General features: G+C 38.9%; 1 protein-coding gene across 1 annotated transcript; it reads right to left on the reverse strand.

Annotated features, from left to right (window-relative positions):
- Positions 1-425: 425 nt before the first annotated feature.
- On the reverse strand, positions 426-17439 carry chs1 (chitin synthase 1). Its single transcript, XM_063009188.1, has 19 exons — positions 17393-17439; positions 16055-16190; positions 13194-13379; positions 11884-12968; positions 10885-10980; positions 10635-10799; positions 10394-10541; positions 8935-9000; positions 8593-8827; positions 8119-8319; positions 7490-7774; positions 5437-5616; positions 4751-5285; positions 4564-4670; positions 3174-3517; positions 2897-3007; positions 2580-2797; positions 1256-1322; positions 426-736 (listed from the first exon to the last, which is right to left on the reverse strand). The coding sequence occupies exons 1-19, from the start codon at positions 17437-17439 to the stop codon at positions 668-670; spliced, it is 4281 nt and encodes a 1426-aa protein (XP_062865258.1). The 3' UTR covers positions 426-667.
- Positions 17440-18757: the final 1318 nt, after the last annotated feature.

Genomic DNA, 18757 nt, shown 5'->3' on the forward strand with positions numbered 1-18757 from the left:
CAGGACCTCCTTGCTGTGAGGCGACAGTGCTACCCACTTAGCCACCGTGCCGCCCCAATTGGTCTAGTCATCAATTAGACCGACGTGAAAAATGCATGTATGTATATTTTACCAAAGCAAAGTGCCACTGATCTAGCACGTGGCTTAAAACAACAAAGTGCGAGGAAGTAAACAAAGCACGTGTTTGCTTTTCCCAAACCTGTTTTATCTGTGACGATTTTAACACCTTGTAGCTTTACAATGAGGACAAAACACAATTAGCTGGTATTCAGATTATGTTTACATTATGCCCTAGGCATTAAGTTAGACACTCAGATACAGCTCCTGCAACTGAATAAATACAACTTAAATATTACTATTCTAATATTCTGTCTATCAGGCTTTAAGTTCTATATATATATTACTACTTGATAATTATTTGAATTTATTTGGAACATTACAAAGATACAGTACATTCAGAACTTCAGTCTTTCAGTTACATCTTTCATTACATTAGCTTGACATTTAAAAGAATCACAGAATCAATACTCTTTTATGATTTGTTACAGACTGTACTGGATTTGTGTTTGTTTGGTAGTACAATAAAACTTGTACAAATGTATTTCACTAGTGCAATTATAAGTAAATGTGCAAACCTAGACGTTCCTCACGTTTTTGAATAATGTCATCACAAGTCATCACTGGTTATAACAAGACCATTGGTCATCTGATTCTCCACGATCAGTGCCTCATCATCCTGCACAAAAAGAAATATGCCTTTATATAAGTTTGGTACAGAGGTGGGTATAAACGCACTAAATGACGAATAAGGTGGTGTCTATAATAGTAGTATTATATTTTATTATACCATGTAGTCAGTTTGCAATACATTTCGTAAGTATTATTTAGAATAGCCGTTCTTAGTTTTGGTAGAACATGTTTAAAACACCCATCACAAAATAAATGTATTAATAGCAAATAGGCAATAATTGTAATATACGTTTCTGATCAAAGTAGCGATAGGCACAGATAACATCCATGATTATACTGCTAAATCTCAAAATGATCACATGCAGCCCTGGAGCTTTTTTTGGGGGGTAAGAGTGTTACCTCTGCTTTTATAGTGACTAAAAATGCTAATTTACTGAGGCTCAATCTAGCCCTTTACTGTTGCACCACTTGGAGACCTGGACAACCATACTGGCATCCAATATTCATATGTACACCCAGACAATAGAAGTATTAGCAGTATTATGAGCAAAGGAAAATGGCTTACTTCATCCTTTTCTTTGTAGTCTTTTTCTGTGCTTCTGTAGGCCAGCACATGGATCAGGGTGTAAACTCTGTAACAGGAGATTCAAATAATTCATTAGAGGAAATTCCCAAACCAGCATTACAAATAACAGAATGTTCAGTCAGCATTGTCATAGTCGTCTGTGACCTGTTCCGGTATTAAATCCGTGGGACATTGTTGGAAAGAGCAATTGTAATGCCTTGTTTTCCTTTAAGCAAAATGGACTATAGTATTGCTCTCTTTATTTAACAGCATACATTAGATAATAAATAATATATATATATATATATATACACTGATCAGCTATAACATTAAAACCACCTCATTGTTTTTACACTCACTGTCCTTTTTATCAGCTCCACTTACCATTTAGAAGCACTTTGTAGTTCTACAATTACTGACTGTAGTCCATCTGTTTCTCTACATACTTTTTTAACCTGCTTTCACCCTGTTCTTCAATGGTCAGGACCCCCACAGAGCAGGTATCATTTAGGTGGTGGATGATTCTCAGCACTGCAGTGACAATGATGGGGGTGGTGTGTTAGTGTGTGTTGTTCTGGTATAAGTGGATCAGACACAGCAGCGCTGCTGGAGTTTTTAATTACCGTGTCCACTCACTGTCCACTCTATTAGACACTCCTACCTATTTGGTCCACCTTGTAGATGTAAAGTCAGAGACGATCACTCATCCATTGCTGCTGTTTGAGGTGGTCATCTTCTAGACCTTCATCAGTGGTCACAGGACACTGCTCACAGGGCACTGTTGACTGGATATTTTTGGTTGGTGGACTATTCTCAGTCCAGCAGTGACAGTGAGGTGTTTAAAAACTCCAGCAGCGCTGCTGTGTCTTATCCACTCATACCAGCACAACACACACTAACACACCACCACCATGTCAGTGTCACTGCAGTGCTGAGAATGATCCACCACCCAAATAATACCTGCTCTGTGGGGGTCCTGACCATTGAAGAACAGCATGAAAGGAGCTAACAAAGCATGCAGAGAAACAGATGGACTACAGTCAGTAATTGTAGAAATTGTAATTGTATACTGCTTCTATATATTTCTTCCAAACAAGCTGGGATATGCGAAGAAAGAATTTCATTGTACTGTTCATCTGTATATGTATATATGACAAATAAAGTATATCATATATATCATATCATATATATCATATCATATATATCTCATATATATGTATATATATCTCATATATATACTTTATAGGTTTGATCTTTACAAAAACTTGAATTGAACATGAATTACATTTAATCCCATAAATAGGGCTTATTAACATTATTGTACCTGTGGTAAAGCATAGCCACGAACTGGATCAACAAAAGAATGGCAAAAGACAGCAGGAACATTAAACTCAGCGGTTCCACCCTCAAAGGTTCAGCAGCCAGACTGCCATTTGGCAAATATTTGGGTATCTCGATGCTAATCACGTCATTGCCAATGGCTTGAAGGAAAAATGTGGCCACAACCCATAGAACATTAACGATGAAATACAGAAATACAGCCTAAAAGACAACAATATAAAAATGACATGTATTAATGTACTAATTAACTATAAATTAAACAAGTTAAATGTGTGTTAGCTGGGATGACTAGCAATATACCTTGTTCCTGAGGGACTTCAATTCCCGTTCCACTAGCTCTAGATGACTTTTCGGATCGTTGATGGGTTTCAGGTAGCGCTCGATCAGCTTGTTCCAGAAGTCTGTCTCATCCTAGTTATATAAAAAGCATATAGAAATTGATCAAATGTTAGCTATGGCTAACTAAATAATACAAATACTTAACATTTTCTACTCAGATCCAAGCTATGCATTGACAAATGATAGACTATTCAGCGTCCCCAGTTTGTAATCAAGTAAACAGCAACAGCACAATTACCTCACTGAGTCTCACAACTTGGGGGGCCACAAGGGTTCTCTCGATAGCTCGTTTTACTCTTGCCTGCAGCCTCTTGGCGCCGTTGGTCTTCAGGACCCTCCTGGCTGACTCGTTCAGGGTGTCCTGCAGTTCTTCTAGCTGGCTATCAGACAGTATGTCCTCGGGGCCCACTTTGTCCCTTAGTTCCATGTTAAGAGTATCAGTTAGAATCTGCACCAGGTCCTCGCACAAGTCTTCCATGTTCTTGTTCCTTAGGGTGTATCTAATCTGCTCCTGGAGGTTCCTCTTTAGATTAGCATAGGTAAGCTTCCTGAGAAATACTATTTTTACTGGATCAACCCAATCTGTCAAAACAATTGTATAGTGTAAATGTTAGACATGAACAATATTTGGGATTCATCTGCAGGAGAAAGTTTGTGAAGTTCGTGAAGTTTGTGTTACTTCAACTCAACTTATAAATATAAACAAATTAAACAAGCTTTTTCATTACTGCTGTGCAAGTCTGATCAGCAGATACAAAAAAAGCCTATCCCAGCTTTTCAATGGGTGCAAGGCCCACGGGGCACCAGTCCATCGCAGGGCAGGCAGGCAGGCAGGCACGCACGCACGCACGCACACACACACACACACACACACAAGGAATTAAATATCTTGTGTTTACATTTACGGCACTTAGTAGATTCTTTTATCCAAAGCGAATTACAGTATATTGTCTCAGCAATTGAAGGTTAAGGGCCTTACTCAAGGTCCCAACAGTGGCAACCTGGCAGTGGTGAGGCTTAAACAAGCAACCTTTTGATTACTAGTCCATTACCTTAACCGCTAGGCTACAACTGCACTTACAACACAATTAGCTGAAAAGTACAAGTTTATATCTGACATTAGTTTAGTTTGATTGTGTATGGCTGATATGATAACTCGAATTTAGTGACACCACATTTTTTGAGTATATAATGCAGACATACAGATACCTTGATGCCTGCAGCCTTTAGCCTGTGCTACGCCACAAGTTAATACATACTATATATCCAACTGATTAATGTAATTGCTAGCGCTACACATTCAGGTTTGCCAAAATGCTGTTTGGAACAACAAACCGGTTACCTTCACATGTCTTAAATGCCATATTTAAAAAGATAAAGTAAAACAGAGTGAACGACATAAAATGACTCCCACATATAATTTTGTGCATTAAAAGTTGCCATAATGTGACTAGCCAGCATGGCATGACCAGTCCAAGACCTTCTTTTGGCGCGCCATTTCCCTGGCTTGCTTTATAGCAGCTGGTACAATGTCCCCCTCAGTGGTCTGAGGTAACAAATTAGTTATCTTTCTTACTAAAATATCTAAAATATATCTAATATTGAAAAAATAATTAATTAAGACTCACCGCCCTCAGGGACTGCCTCCATTTGCCGCCCATCTAGGCCGACATATGAATCCAGGTCATCCTCATATGTTGTGTATGTTTTCTGTGCACTGCTGATTTCGCTACCACTGTAAATTTGGAGCAAAATTTGATGTAAACAGAAAAGCTACATTTCTCAAATTCTAAGTGTCTAATTCAAAAGATTTACCTATGCACTGATGTTGTCTCTTGATCCTCATAAATGGCCATGTGTTCCTTAATGCCTTTTACCCTTTGTGGAAAATCCTTCGTGTTTTCAGAGTGCTTGTCAGAGTGACTGTGTGTTTCATCTTCCTGAGAACTCTGGGCAGTCATCTCCATCTCAGTCTTGACAGGTTGGGCATTTGGATTAACTGCTTGTTGGATTTGTTGAAGCATTAGGTTCTCCGTTTCTTGGGTGACTTGGATGTTTACGTCCCAACAGCAGAGTTTACAGTTGCGGTTGCACAGAATTCCGACATGCTTTTTCTCCTCCTTCTCCTTGTTTGATTCTCGAGTGCCCCATGAGACTATGTTCATGTTTACCATGGAGTAGATAGTAAGAAGGAGGTAGCCACTAGGAATGCAGAGAAAGTACATAAGCCCATAGACAATCATTCCAAACTCTTGGGGATGAAGGATTGCTGTAGTTAGGTAAAGGACAGTCATGGAGACCAGAAATACTCCTGTGGGCGTGATGAAGGTGCCTTCCTTGACCATGTCGCCTGTTTTTACAAGAAGAATTTTAGGGTTTATTAGTATAAAAAACATATAATACAAAGTGTTGTAATACAAATATTAACATTTTTAAGTAAAGGGGTTGCAAAACGTTATGTGCAATGAATAAAAACATCTACCTGTAATAAAAACACTTACCAATAATAGAGAAAAATGATGCCGTCATCAAAAATGCATACAAGACACTAAGAATAGCGGCAATGGTAATCTGGAAGTTAGATTTTGTCAGGAAGCAAATAAGGATGTAAAAAACGGGCGGTATGACAGCTATGATTATGGACAAAGTTCCTGGGATGGAAAACACAAACTGGAAAGCCCCTATAAAAGCAAACAAAACAATCAGTCAAATACAGTGCAGGCTGATTTTGTCCTTGAAGTTCATGTGCCTGTAGAAATATTGATCTGCTGAGGCAAGAAAACCATAGAGCCTAGACTAGAGCTTGTTTAGCTGATGCTAGGATTGACAACACACACATATGACAAAGCCATATTGAGGAATGTGTCCCACAGTTCATACTCATAAATTTATTACAACCCCAAATCAGAAAAAGTTGGGACAACCTGAAAAAAGTTCCTCGCATTTACTTTGACTTTTATTTCATTGCAGACAGGAACCTGAGCTATTTCATGTTTTGTCTGCTCAACTTCATTTCATTTATTAATAAACATCCAATTCTGCATTTCAGGTCTGCAACACATTCCAAAAAGAACATTCAAAAATTGCTGATTTATCTGACCACAATACATGTTTCCACTGTGTGATGGTCCATCCTAGATTCCGCTTCCGAGCCCAGAGGAGTCGACGCCGCTTCTGGACATGGTTAACATAAGGCTTCTTTTTTGCACAGTAAAGTTTTAAGTAGCATTTGTGCATGTAACTCTGTATTGTAGTGCTTGACAAATGTTTGCCAAAGTAATCCCTCACCCATGTGGTTATATCAGCTATTGTTGAGTGGCGGTTCTTGATGCAGTGCCGTCTGAGGCATGGAAGATCACAGAGTTCAGCTTAACTTGCGCCCTTGGCCTTTACGCGCTGATTCCTTGAATGGTTTAATGATATTATGCACTGTAGAGGGAGAAATATGCAAATCCCTTCCTAGCTTTCTTTGAGGTACATTGTTTTTAAACATTTCAATCATTTTCTCACACATTTGTTGATAAACTGGAGATCCTCTGATCATCTTTGCTCATCAAAGACCTTTCCTGGATGCTGCTTTTGTACCAAACCATGATTACAATCACCTGTTAACATCACCTGTTTGAAATCACATCATTATTTTGTTATTATTTTATTACTTTGTTTTTGGAATGTGTTGCAGGCCTGAAATGCAGGAATAGAGGTATATTAACACATGAAAGGAAGATGAGCAGACAAAACATGAAATATCTCGGGTTCAAACTGTCTGCAATCAAATAAAAGTCAATGTAAGGAACACTGCATTTTTATTTTATTTTTATTTTCCATACTTTCCCAACTTTTTCAGATTTGGGGTTGTATTATTTTTTTGTGTTCTGTGGCACAGTAAGGCACAAGGTGGGAATACACCCTGCTCACCAATCTATCACAAGGCATTACCACCCTGTGGTTGTTGAATATGACTGTTAAAGGGAAACATTAATGTTTGGCTATTTTAAAATAATAATTAAAAAAATATATTATTATTATTTGTAAACCATATGCAGAAAGAAGCTGGAGAAAATTGGACAAGTGACATTCTGTGTGTAACATGCACAGAGAGAACAGTCTCGGACTTATTTATCAAGAATCAATGTAATGGCATTAACTAGAAGGTTTCTGATTTATTCCTAGCTTTTTTTCAGTAAAAATGTTTGCAAATTTAGGCAATTTTATTACCAGTACTCCAGCATACATTGCCTTTTTTTACTTGACAATTTTAATTTGCATAAATACTAAACTCAAAAGAGTACAAAATGGTTTTCCACAAGGCACTGTCCTAGGCCTCTTAAAGTTTTACACTATATAAAGCAGACTGTCGGCTTAAACTTTCAAACGTATTTGTAATTGTTAGTTTAACAGCATGAAAAAAAAAAACTAAAGCAAAAACAAAGAGTTGCTTGTTCATCAGAAAGACATGATTTAGTGAAATATCCTATGCAGAGATGAACTTCACAAGCCTACAGTGATTCCTAGACCATGATTGGTCGTACGGCAAAACCTTGACATACTTACCAGCTACCATCAAGGTGACAGATGCAGGTCCAAGAATAGAAGAAGCCACAGTGAAAATCTGGTAGAAAATGTAGAGCATAGAGATGGAGGAATTTCTCTTCGCAGTCTCTTTCCCACTGTATAGTAGATCTAAAGTGTTTGCAAGGGTAGAGGGACCCCAGCGACGTCTTTGATTGTAGAACTCCTTGAATTCCTGGGGAGAATTGGTGTAGGCATCTGAGGCAGCATTGTACTCCACTCTCCAACCCTGCTGAAGGAGCAGCGTGCAGAGCCACCGGTCCTCACCTGAAGTGCATTGTAAATGAAGTTGGAAATCAGTGTGTGATTAGTAAAGTGTTGCTGTACCATGAGTTTTGATTTCACTAAAGATTTTGGTACTTGTTGGCATTAAAAACGGCCAGGAAAAGCCTACAACTACATCAATGTCTTTGCAGCTATAGACCAAAACCCCTTTCTCACATGCACTTTGTTTCTGGAATACTTGGAATTGCAAGTTTTGGTGCAAATTTAGACCATAATACTACAATACTATAACAATAATGAATTTTGTGATCCTACAAAAAATGTCAGAGCTTTGGTACTTTTTAAACTACATTCAATATCTACCAATGAACAAAACATGTGGTTACCTTGGTCATACTGGACATACTCTGAAGCTCTGGTGGCCTTGGTGGTATATCTTTTCAGCACATTATCGTCCATCAGAGCTGACCCTCTAAACAAGCTGAAGCATCCAGGGCTGCAAAGTACACATCCAAACACATGCTCTGCAGTCTTCTGTAGCCAGTGACCCACAGCGTATTCAAACTTCTGATACCACACCATCGGCCCTGAAAACAAATGTGAGAGTATTTGTGCATATACATAATAAACATATTAAAACTACATTTATTTCTTTAGGGTTATCTTTTTGGAAAGTTGAGGTCAGCTAGTAGTTAGTAGCCAAGAGCTTTAACCTCTAAACACCACTGCCACATGGTAGGACAGCGTCTTCAATCTAACATATTTTGAGTTTATAGAGAAAATAATTGATTATTAAAATCTTATGGAATTTGATTAACAGTCAGTAATCTCTAGCAAAAACATAGTGTGCTATCGCTTACCCATTCCAGTCGGATGAATTCTTCCACAAGCGGCACCCACATTGCCATACATTCGAAGACGGTCAATCAATAAAATCACTGCAGAGGGCTGGAAGTCAGTGTCTCCATCCAAAGCTAAGATGTACGTGTTGTTATCTGCTATGTGTCTCCTTTTGCTGTCATTGTCAAAACTTGGCAAGAGGTAAGTCTGTCCATCCAGTGATATAAGACTGGCACGACATGGATTGTTCTGTCTCTGTAAAAAGATACTATCATGTAATACTAATAATACTAATACTAGTACTAAAGTACTATGTAATTTATGTAAATGTGTCTGTAATGTGGCAGCAAAAGAGGACTTACTGTTACTTTTTGGGGATTTTTAACTATATAACCTTTCCATCCGAGAAGATAGTACATGTACATTATCTGCAAAAAAAATGCAGACAATGTCATAAGGTTTACATTTGCATTATTAGCAAACCAACACAATTCCTCCTTAATTCCTTTTGAATTTGGATAGATCAGCAGTACTGATGTTAGGAAGTCTGCCTATGATGAGGTCAATGCTTTCAACCTGATGCTCAGGGACTATTCTGTTCATTCAACAGCTACAGCTGAAGACCTTAGTCTAACACTTAATAATTGTATAAAACTCTCAAAGATAACATTTCCAAGTGGTCAATTAATGGTGCATTTGAGAACAGACATCATTCCAACCGTTAGATTGGATCTCCTGGATCTCCTCCTTGGATCTTACCTGACTAACCATAATTTATTATTGTCCCTTTTTATTGCCTGAGAAAGTGCAATATGGTGCACCATTTTTGTTCTCTAGGCTAATTATATTAATGAATTAGTGTTGACTTTTACATCTATGCTTCAATTAAAGGTATGCTTATTGGTTTCAATGAGACAAGCACAACTACAAAAATGTATGAATATACACTAATCAGCCATAACATTAAAACCACCTCCTTGTTTCTACACTAACTGTCCATTTTATCAGCTCCACTTACCATATAGAAGCACTTTGTAGTTCTATTACTGACTGTTTCTCTGTTTCTCTACATACTTTTTTTTAACCTGTTCTTCAATGATCAGTACCACCACAGAAAAGGGATTATTTAAGTGGTGGATCATTCTCAGCACCGCAGTGACACTGACATGGTGGTGGTGTGTTAGTGTGTGTTGTGCTGGTATGAGTGGATAAGACAAAGCAGCACTGATGGACTTTTTTAAACACCTCACTGTCACTGCTGGACTGAGAATCGTCCACCAACCAAAAATATATCCAGCCAACAGCGCCCCGTGGGCAGCGTCCTGTGACCACTGATGAAGGTCTAGGAGATGACCTACTCAAACAGCAGCAATAGATGAGCGATCGTCTCTGACTTTACATCTACAAGGTGGACCAACTAGGTAGGATTGTCTAATAGAGTGGACAGTGAGTGGGTATTTAAAAACTCAAGCAGCGCTACTGTGTCTGATCCACTTATACCAGCACAACACACACTAACACACCACCACCATGCCAGTGTCACTGCAGTGCTGAGGATGATCCACCACCTAAATAATACCTGCTCTGTGGTGGACCTGTGGGGGTTCTGACCATTGAAATATAGTGTGAAAGCAGGCTAAAAAAAGTATGTAGAGAAACAGATGGACTACAGTCAGTTATCGTAGAACTACAAAGTGCTTCTATATGGTAAGTGGAGCTGATAAAATCACACAGTGAAAGTGAGTGTAAAAACAAGGAGGTGGTTTTAATGTTATGGTTGACTGGTGTATTATAAGATGCAAAGGCTTGGATTTTGGTTACCTGTGACCATCTCTTTTTGTTTCGGATGAGTTGTTTGTCCTTTAGATGGACAAACAGCATATTTCCCTCTGGTAGCACAAATGCAATTCGTCCACCATATGGTGTTTCATAGATAGAAACCTCATCTGGCTCTTTATTTGTGAAAACTCTAAAGGAAAAAAACATAACAGGTGTTAAATATAAATAGTTTCATACCTCGCTCAACTTTGTGGGAGCAACTAAAATGAAGTAAAGTCTATACCTGTAAACTTCCATGACCACATCGATTAGATCTTCCACATAAGAATTGACAAACGTTTTCTCACTTTCTTTATCTTGCTGAAAGGCATCATCAACAAAAATATGGCATTCAAAGTCAAAACAGTCCTTGTGGAATTCCTTTGGATCCCCTCTGTATCTGTCCAGTCTAAAAGCATGGCAGGTGAGTACGGTGGGCAGGAATAAATACAGAACAGTACTTACTTTAAGAAGAAAACATTGTTTAATAGTACCTGAACATTGAAGTAAGGATCTTGAGCATCTCATCATAGGTTTCATGCCACATTGTGGCACAGAGGTAAATGACACAGTTCTCCACATCGTCAAGACTGGATTGAATACAAGAAAATGAAAAATAAAACAGGCTTTTGAGAAACAATTTAATGTCATGACAATAAGTTATGTCTAATCAATACACTAGCAATAGTATAGTACTTCAGTGATCAGCCATAACATTAAAACCACCTCCTTGTTTCTACACACACTGTCCATTTTATCAGCTCCACTTACCATAAAGAGGCACTTTGTAGTTCTACAATTACTGACTGTAGTCCATCTGTTTCTCTGCATGCTTTGTTAGCCCCCTTTCATGCTGCTCTTCAATGGTCAGGACCCCCACAGGACCACCACAGACCAGGTATTATTTGTGTGGTGGATCATTCTCAGCACTGCAGTGACACTGACATGGTGGTGGTGTGTTAGTGTGTGTTGTGCTGGTATGAGTGGATAAGACACAGCAATGCTGATGTTTTTTAAACACCTCACTGTCACTGCTGGACTGAGAATAGTCCACCAACCAAAAACATCCAGCCAAAAGCGCCCTGTGGGCAGCGTCCTGTGACCACTGAGGAAGGTCTAGAAGATGATCAACCACCTAAACAATACCTACTCTGTGGTGGTCCTGTGGGGGTCCTGACCATTGACGAACAGGATGAAAGCAGGCTTAAAGGGTATGTAGATAAATAGATGGACTACAGTCAGAAATGGTAGAACTACAAAGTGCTTCTATATGGTAAGTGGAGCTGTTAAAATGGACAGTTAGTGTAGAAACAAGGAGGTGGTTTTAATTTTATGGCTGATCAGTGTAAATTAATTACATGTTAGCACTGGGTGTGGGTCATCCACATACTTTTGCACAAATAAAATATTTAATCAAAAAACTCTGTAATGTGACCTTAAATTTTGTTTGGTGTTTGATCATTTATTCAAACATAATAAAATAATCAGGATACCTTTCTGGGTCCTTCACTTTAAGTTTGGTGTTCAGCAGCAGAGACAGGTCAATAAAGGCCGACTCATACAGACGCCTTACGAAGAGCTGAGCCGTCCTTTCAATGCGCGGCACCTTCATGTTCCAGACATAATACGTGCATGTGACAAATCCAAGCCACATACAGACCCCCTCAAGCACCAGCATAGAAAATGGCCAGATTTCATAGGTGCTGTTTAGCGTGGTTTTGCAGATACTGTTGGAAAGCTCCAGGAGGACTATCGGAGTGGTGTTGGTGACCTCAAGCTTTCCAAGACCATCACAAAAGTCCAAGAAAGGGTTGTAAATTGGTGTGTAGTTCTGTGTCGAAACAGAAACGTATGCAGCTTCTGATGTCTCCTCCAAGTTGCCGGCTTTAGTTAAAAAAATGGCTAGGCCAACAATCAGAGTGACAGGGCCTGTAATTGAGACAGGAAATGCGAAGCTCATCCTCACAGCATGGATCTTGCAAGCCACAACACCAAACCAATGGCAGGCAGCTGAGCCAAATGCTTGAAGGAAAAACAAGCCAAGGCCTATTTCAAGGGTACTGCTACTGATTTCTGAAAATGCTTCAAAGTCCAAACGGTTCTCAGCCAACAGTAGATAATAGAAAAAGTACACACCAATAGTGACACCAATCCTCAAGAGACTAGTAATCATATAGACGAAGTCTCTAAAGCCTTCCAGTTCATTAAGCATTTCCTGAATATTGTTGCTGGCCTGCAGTGAGTTCTCCCACCAGTTAAGAGAGACGAGCAGAGAACCGAATATAGCAAGAGCTACATATATGTAACAGTCTTCCTTTAGATCTGACACGAATGAAGATATTCGCACGTAGTAGTCGGTAATCAGTAGGCCGTATCCAGTGAGCACTAGAACCAAGGAGCAAATAGGAAAGATGATCATCCAGTTCTGATGCTGAAGGCGGAAGACAATGTGGAGAATGGCTGTGACTATGCAGACTCCTCCAGTTATGAAGAGGTTGGTAAGCACGTCAAACTGAGGCATCACAATCAGAACCACAATCGAAGTCCCCAGTGCTACCGAGATCTCAATAGCTGAAATCTTGAACAAAAAAACGTAGCAACACTAGTACAGCAGCAACACAGGTAATACATTACTATTAGTGTACAAGTAAAATTAATAGTGAAAATAATGCTACATATGCATTATTAAACAGAAAATGTACAGCGTATGGCTACATTGACCTAAGATAACAACAGATCAGAAAGGGAATTTAATTATTAGTGATTAGAAAAGCACCAGTGTACTTGCAGCAGATATACTTACAATGCCCATGGTTTTCATGTTGGGTGCAACATAACTTTTGAAGGCACATTTCCATAGACACTTGAGGAACACCAGCAGGTTGGGTGTTATCAGGACACACATCAACAGGAGCATGTAAAACTGTTTCTCAGTGTTACTTCTCAGAGAGTTTGTGCCGGACAGAGTGGCCAATGTAAGTAGAGAACCCTGCAATAGAAGTTGTGGTTATATAATTATCAAAGCATTCAGTTTACAGTTACTGCATGATTACAGAATTATTCACAGACTCATGGCTTTACCACAAAACCAGACATGTACTGAAGGAAAGAACCAGAGTTCAAGCTTGTAAGGGTGTTAAACATTTGTGTTTAACTTGAGTTTGTATGAACAATTATACAACACTAACAAATGAAATTCGGTTTGCTTATACATCACCGGTAAGACCCAGGTTATAGTCTGGTCGGGTGCTTCACAGACACAATTGGCCATGTCTTATGGAGGAAAGGCAAGTAATCAATGGGTATTTCATCAAAACAATGCCAGCAGCTCTTGAGCAGCTAATGTCTTGTGTCAAGCAGGAATGGGCAAAAATTCCACTTCAGAACCGCAACAATTAGTATCCTCAGTCCCCATATGTTTGTTGGCTGCCAGTTTGCAAGAAGACGGTACCTGCCTGAAGGTGTAGCGCTAACTGTGACATTTGAAAGAGAAAACATTGTTTATATATACGTATATATATACTGTACATATATAATTTTGTTTATGCATTTTCTCCCCTTTTTCTCCCTTTTAGGGTTTTCAATTGCTCAATTGTCACGCTTCCTCCTCTCCACCAATGCCAATACCCACTCTGATTGAGAAGAATGAAGCTAACCCACGCACCCTCCGACAGTGGGCAGCAGTCGTATGCATTTTGTCACCTACCCTTGCGGATCAGCACTGTGTACGGAGAAACACACCCTGACAGCACTCTTTTCCCGTCTCTTTGCAGGCTCCATCAATCGGCCAGCAGAGGTCATAACTGCATCAGTTATGAGAGAGTCCCTACCGGCTTTAATATCCCACCTCTATTTGCACGACAGGCCAATCATTGTTCATGTGGCCTCTCAGCCCAGCCGGCAGGCAGAGCTGAGACTCGATATGATGTATTCGAGATCCCAGCTCTGGTTCCAGCATGTGTATTTACAGCTGCCCCACCTGAGCAGCTTACAACTTTCCCATTTTAACTTATGAAAAAACATTTTCTGTTTTGACTGTCAGTGTCTCCATGCACAAAATGAGGTCCAGCGGGATTTTTTCTTTATTTGGTGTGGAAGAAATATCCTGGACAGAGGCCTAACCTGAATCCAGATTCAGTTAAACACCTTTAGGCTGAATTGGAATGTCTGATCTCACTAATGCTGTTGTGGTCAAGTTAAAGCAAATCCCTACAGTGATCTTAAAGTGGATTATTTTATAGCATCCAGGCTTATGATTTTATGTTAAAGTGTCCACATAATTTTGGCCATATTGTGGATTCTGTTTGGGATCCTTTCATTATCATGACCCATCAGGTTTTTATTTCTAGGAACCTAGATAAAGATAACAGAGTACAAAGTATCCATTGCTCAGTGCTGGTAATTTTCATTACCAGTGTAAACACTTCCTTAGAGATAGAAAACAAAACATATTAATCAAAGAAAGCCCTGTCTAGCCAAAAGTATGTGAACACCTCGTCTAATTGTTGAGTTTAGCTGCATTCATTGCTAACAGGCAGGTTTTGAAACAACATTGGGACAGCATTTTGGGAAACCATGTTTATAAAGACATGGTTTAACAAGTCTGGTGTGGATGAACTTTAGTAACCTGCTCAGACCCCTGACTTCAACCCAGTTTAATACTGTTGAAATGGATTGGAAAGTTAATTGTTGGCTTCTTCACCAAGATTAGTATCAATCTCATTGATGGTCTTTTTACTAGATGGGCACACACATTTGCACAGACACAAAGCAAGTTAAAGCTGCTCAGGAGGAGCCAACTCTTTACTAATGTCCATAGTTTTGGAATGGGACGTTTAGGCTAATGTTAAGATGGTTAGGAATCCACATACTTTTGATCATGTAGTTTATTGTAGATGAATATAAATATTATTGGGTTGTTGTTGCGAAGAGCAACTGTTATGAAGGATATATAAATAACATACAATATAACTGATAGGTATGAGATAACCAATTACCCAATATAAAAAAATAATACAGTACTATGCTGATTACACACTGTATAGGTCAAAAGTATGTGGACACTGCAACTATGAGCATGTTGAACATCTTATTCCACAACCATGGCTCCTTAGGGAAGTGTGACTGTCATATTAATCCAGCAAACATCTCTAAGGTCTGATGGTAATACTACAAAAGAAATGACTTGCCATCATCATTCCTATTCATCCCAAATTGATCAGATGGGTAAAGATCAGAGTTGTGTGCAGGTATTCTTTCACGCCAAACCTGACAAACCAGGTCTTTAAGGACCTTGTTTTGTGTACAGGCAATTTTTTTAAACTATAATTACGGTTGTTCATTTTATTTTCATTTGATTTTAATAACCACTTTATCCTGGTTGTGGCAGGACCAGTTCCACTGGGAAACACAGGAAACAAGGCAGAAATACCCAGAAAAGAAAGCCAATCCATCACAGGGCTTTGACCAAAAAAAGGAATAGCCTATCATGTCTGTGTAGACACCCAGTTGATCAATAGCACTGCTGAGACTGAAACCAGGTTAGAGTGATAGGGCTAGTCTAATAGACTGCTGCGTCATCCAAGCCTAATTCTTGCTGTTATTTAATAAGGCCAAGTTAGAGTTCTGTTGTTAGGTTGCGTTTAAATAATTCCCTATACTCACCTTGCTGATGACAGCACTGGCCAGGACCAGCACACCCACAACCACTGCCATCAGGTGCTGCATTAGCATCAAACATGCTCTCTTCTTTTCTTTCTCAGCACCGATGGGGTTCAGCTGGAAGGGATCCCACGTGTCCCTGAAAATACATTTACACATCATACAGTTTGAGATCCTCATACATTCAGTACATACACTGATCAGCCATAACATTAAAACCACCTCCTTTTTCTACACTCACTGTCCATTTTATCAGCTCAACTTACCTTATAGAAGCACTTTGTAGTTCTACAATAACTGACTGTAGTCTATTTGTTTCTCTGCATGCTTTGTTAGCCCCCTTTCACCCTGTTCTTCAATGGTCAGGACCCCCACAGGACCACTACAGCGTATGTATTATTTGGGTGGTGGATCATTCTCAGCACTGCAGTGCAGGTGGTGGTGGTTTTTGATACTTATGTCACGTCGCTGTACTCTGACAGCTTATCGAATAAAGAACACTTTGTTTCTGGGATGTAGTTTATTGTATCATAATTTGTTTAAAATAGATTAAATTAATTCTGATATAGCACGCAAGGCAAAGGCAATAAAACCAAGCAATCACAGAGCAACATTACTAATCAGCTCGTCTGTTGAATACATTTTTGGTGTTTGTCACGTTTAAAGACCAACATTAGTTGTGTTTTGAGCATATTTCTTCTAGTTTTTATGGTCATCCAGCAACATTAGTTGTGTTTTGATCATATTTCTTCTAGTTTTTATGGTCATCCAGCAACATTTGTTGTGTTTTGAGCATATTTCTTCTAGTTTTTATGGTCATCCATCAACATTTGTTGATTCTAGTAGTTATAGCTAGTTACTAAACAGAAATGGTCACTGACAAGCAGTTCCTTTTTTTTTAACATATTTTTGCTGGTAACAAACTAGCAATTGTTGTGTATTCTGAATATGTGTACACTGTTTTTGATGAGTACTGACCAGCAGTTATTGTTTAGAACATATTGTTGTTGTCTATACACTAACATCTTTTATCGGCCTTTAAAAATTGAGCTTTAGGGAAGTAACACTTACATAACAACAAATTAGACATGTTTTGCTGGGCATGACCGTTTATTTTTCAGTTTTCAGTTATAAGCCTTTTCCAACCTGATCTCAGCACCATCTCAATGATGTATGTACCCTTTCACAAATTCAGGTATGTACTAGTGGTCAGCTTAATAACATCCATTAAACAAACATGTGTAGAAAAAATGCGGAACATAACCCTCATAAATCCAGAAGTATAATGTACATTAACTGAATATTATGTAAATATGTAAATATTATGTAAATTAAAGGTACCTGTGCCTTCCCTCTCGTTTTTGCCCCCTGTTCTTGAGCTCCTCCATGTCGTTCTGCTATCCCATGAACAATCTGAGGAAAGTCACAGTGACAGAATAGTTTATTTAAGATTTATCACTGCAACCTTAGCCCTGTCTCATTTACAGTGCACAAGGCCATAAACAGGTACAAGGATCACCTGTGCAAATCCCACTGGAGCCTCAACAGGAAATAATAAGCTCAAATACTGAGCAAAGATCAATATAAGTTGGTTATGTTATCAACCGTTTTGTGAGAAGCCAAATGATATTCATGTATACTATTATGTCATCATATATTTCCAGATAAACGGGAACTATACGAGGATATGGGTGTACGTGCATACATCCTTTTGTTTCCAGTAATAATAATAGATTTTTAAGCAAGATGAAGAAAGTCAACCATTACCTACACTATATGGCCAAAAGTATTTGGACACCTGCCTATGAGCTTGTTAGACATCCCATTCTCATTTACATTTACATTTTCAGCATTTAGCAGACGCTTTTATCCAAAGCGACTTACAGAACTGTGACAGTATATTGTCTAAGCAATTGAGGGTTAAGGGACCTGCTCAAGGGCCTAACAGTGGCAACCTGGCAGTGGTGTGGCTTGAACCAGCGACCTTTCGATTACTAGTCCAGTACCCTAACCACTTGGCTACAACTGCCATACTCAAAAACAAATGGTATTAAATTAGAGTGGTCTTTATGTAGTCTTTTCGGCTATAATTACAGCCACTTCTTTGGAAAGGCTTCTCACAAGACGTTAAAGTATGTCCGTGGGAATTTGTGCCCATTCCGTCAAAGGGCACTTGTATGGCTGGGCACTAATGTTGGTAAAGTTGATTTGATGATTTAGTTTATTCCAAAGCTGTTCAGTGGGGCTAAGGTCAGGGCTCTGTACAGGTCACTGAACTTTCTATACACCAAGGGGCAGAGGGGCACAGTCATGCTGGAATGGAAATGTGCCACAATACTAGGAGCATATCTCTTTAATTAAATTGATTTTATATAACTGATAGCAACAGGTGTGGCTGAAACTCAATAAAGTAATACACCATATAGTGTAATTCTGAGTAAACGGTAAACTATGTATAGTAAGTGTGTTTTATAAAGGCAGTGAACTGTAGATCCCATAATGCATTTAACTTCCTTGTAGTCACATAACTGAGTAGTAAATCAGGTGATAGTGCATGCATAGTGCATATTTAGCATGCATTTACAGAAATTGTATCTAGTATGCAGTGTACAGTATATTGGTGCAATATGCAGTGTGGTTAAATGCATTGTGCTCCATGCTGGAAATATATAGGGAATATAAAAGATTCTGTTACTTTATAGTTTA

Source organism: Trichomycterus rosablanca, chromosome 14 (genome assembly GCF_030014385.1).
Source record: "Trichomycterus rosablanca isolate fTriRos1 chromosome 14, fTriRos1.hap1, whole genome shotgun sequence".
Lineage (NCBI taxonomy): Eukaryota > Metazoa > Chordata > Actinopteri > Siluriformes > Trichomycteridae > Trichomycterus > Trichomycterus rosablanca.

What these genes read in the sequence shown, in the direction of transcription:
- chs1 (XM_063009188.1), bottom strand. Translation starts at nt 17,439, where the DNA reads ATGGAGGAGCTCAAGAACAGGGGGCAAAAACGAGAGGGAAGGCACAG. An exon ending in ATCCTTACTTCAATGTTCAG is followed by an intron (nt 10,800 to 10,884) that starts GTACTATTAAAC and finishes CCATGCTTTTAG; the next exon opens with ACTGGACAGATACAGAGGGG. An exon ending in TGTCACCTTGATGGTAGCTG is followed by an intron (nt 5,617 to 7,489) that starts GTAAGTATGTCA and finishes TTGCTTTTATAG; the next exon opens with GGGCTTTCCAGTTTGTGTTT.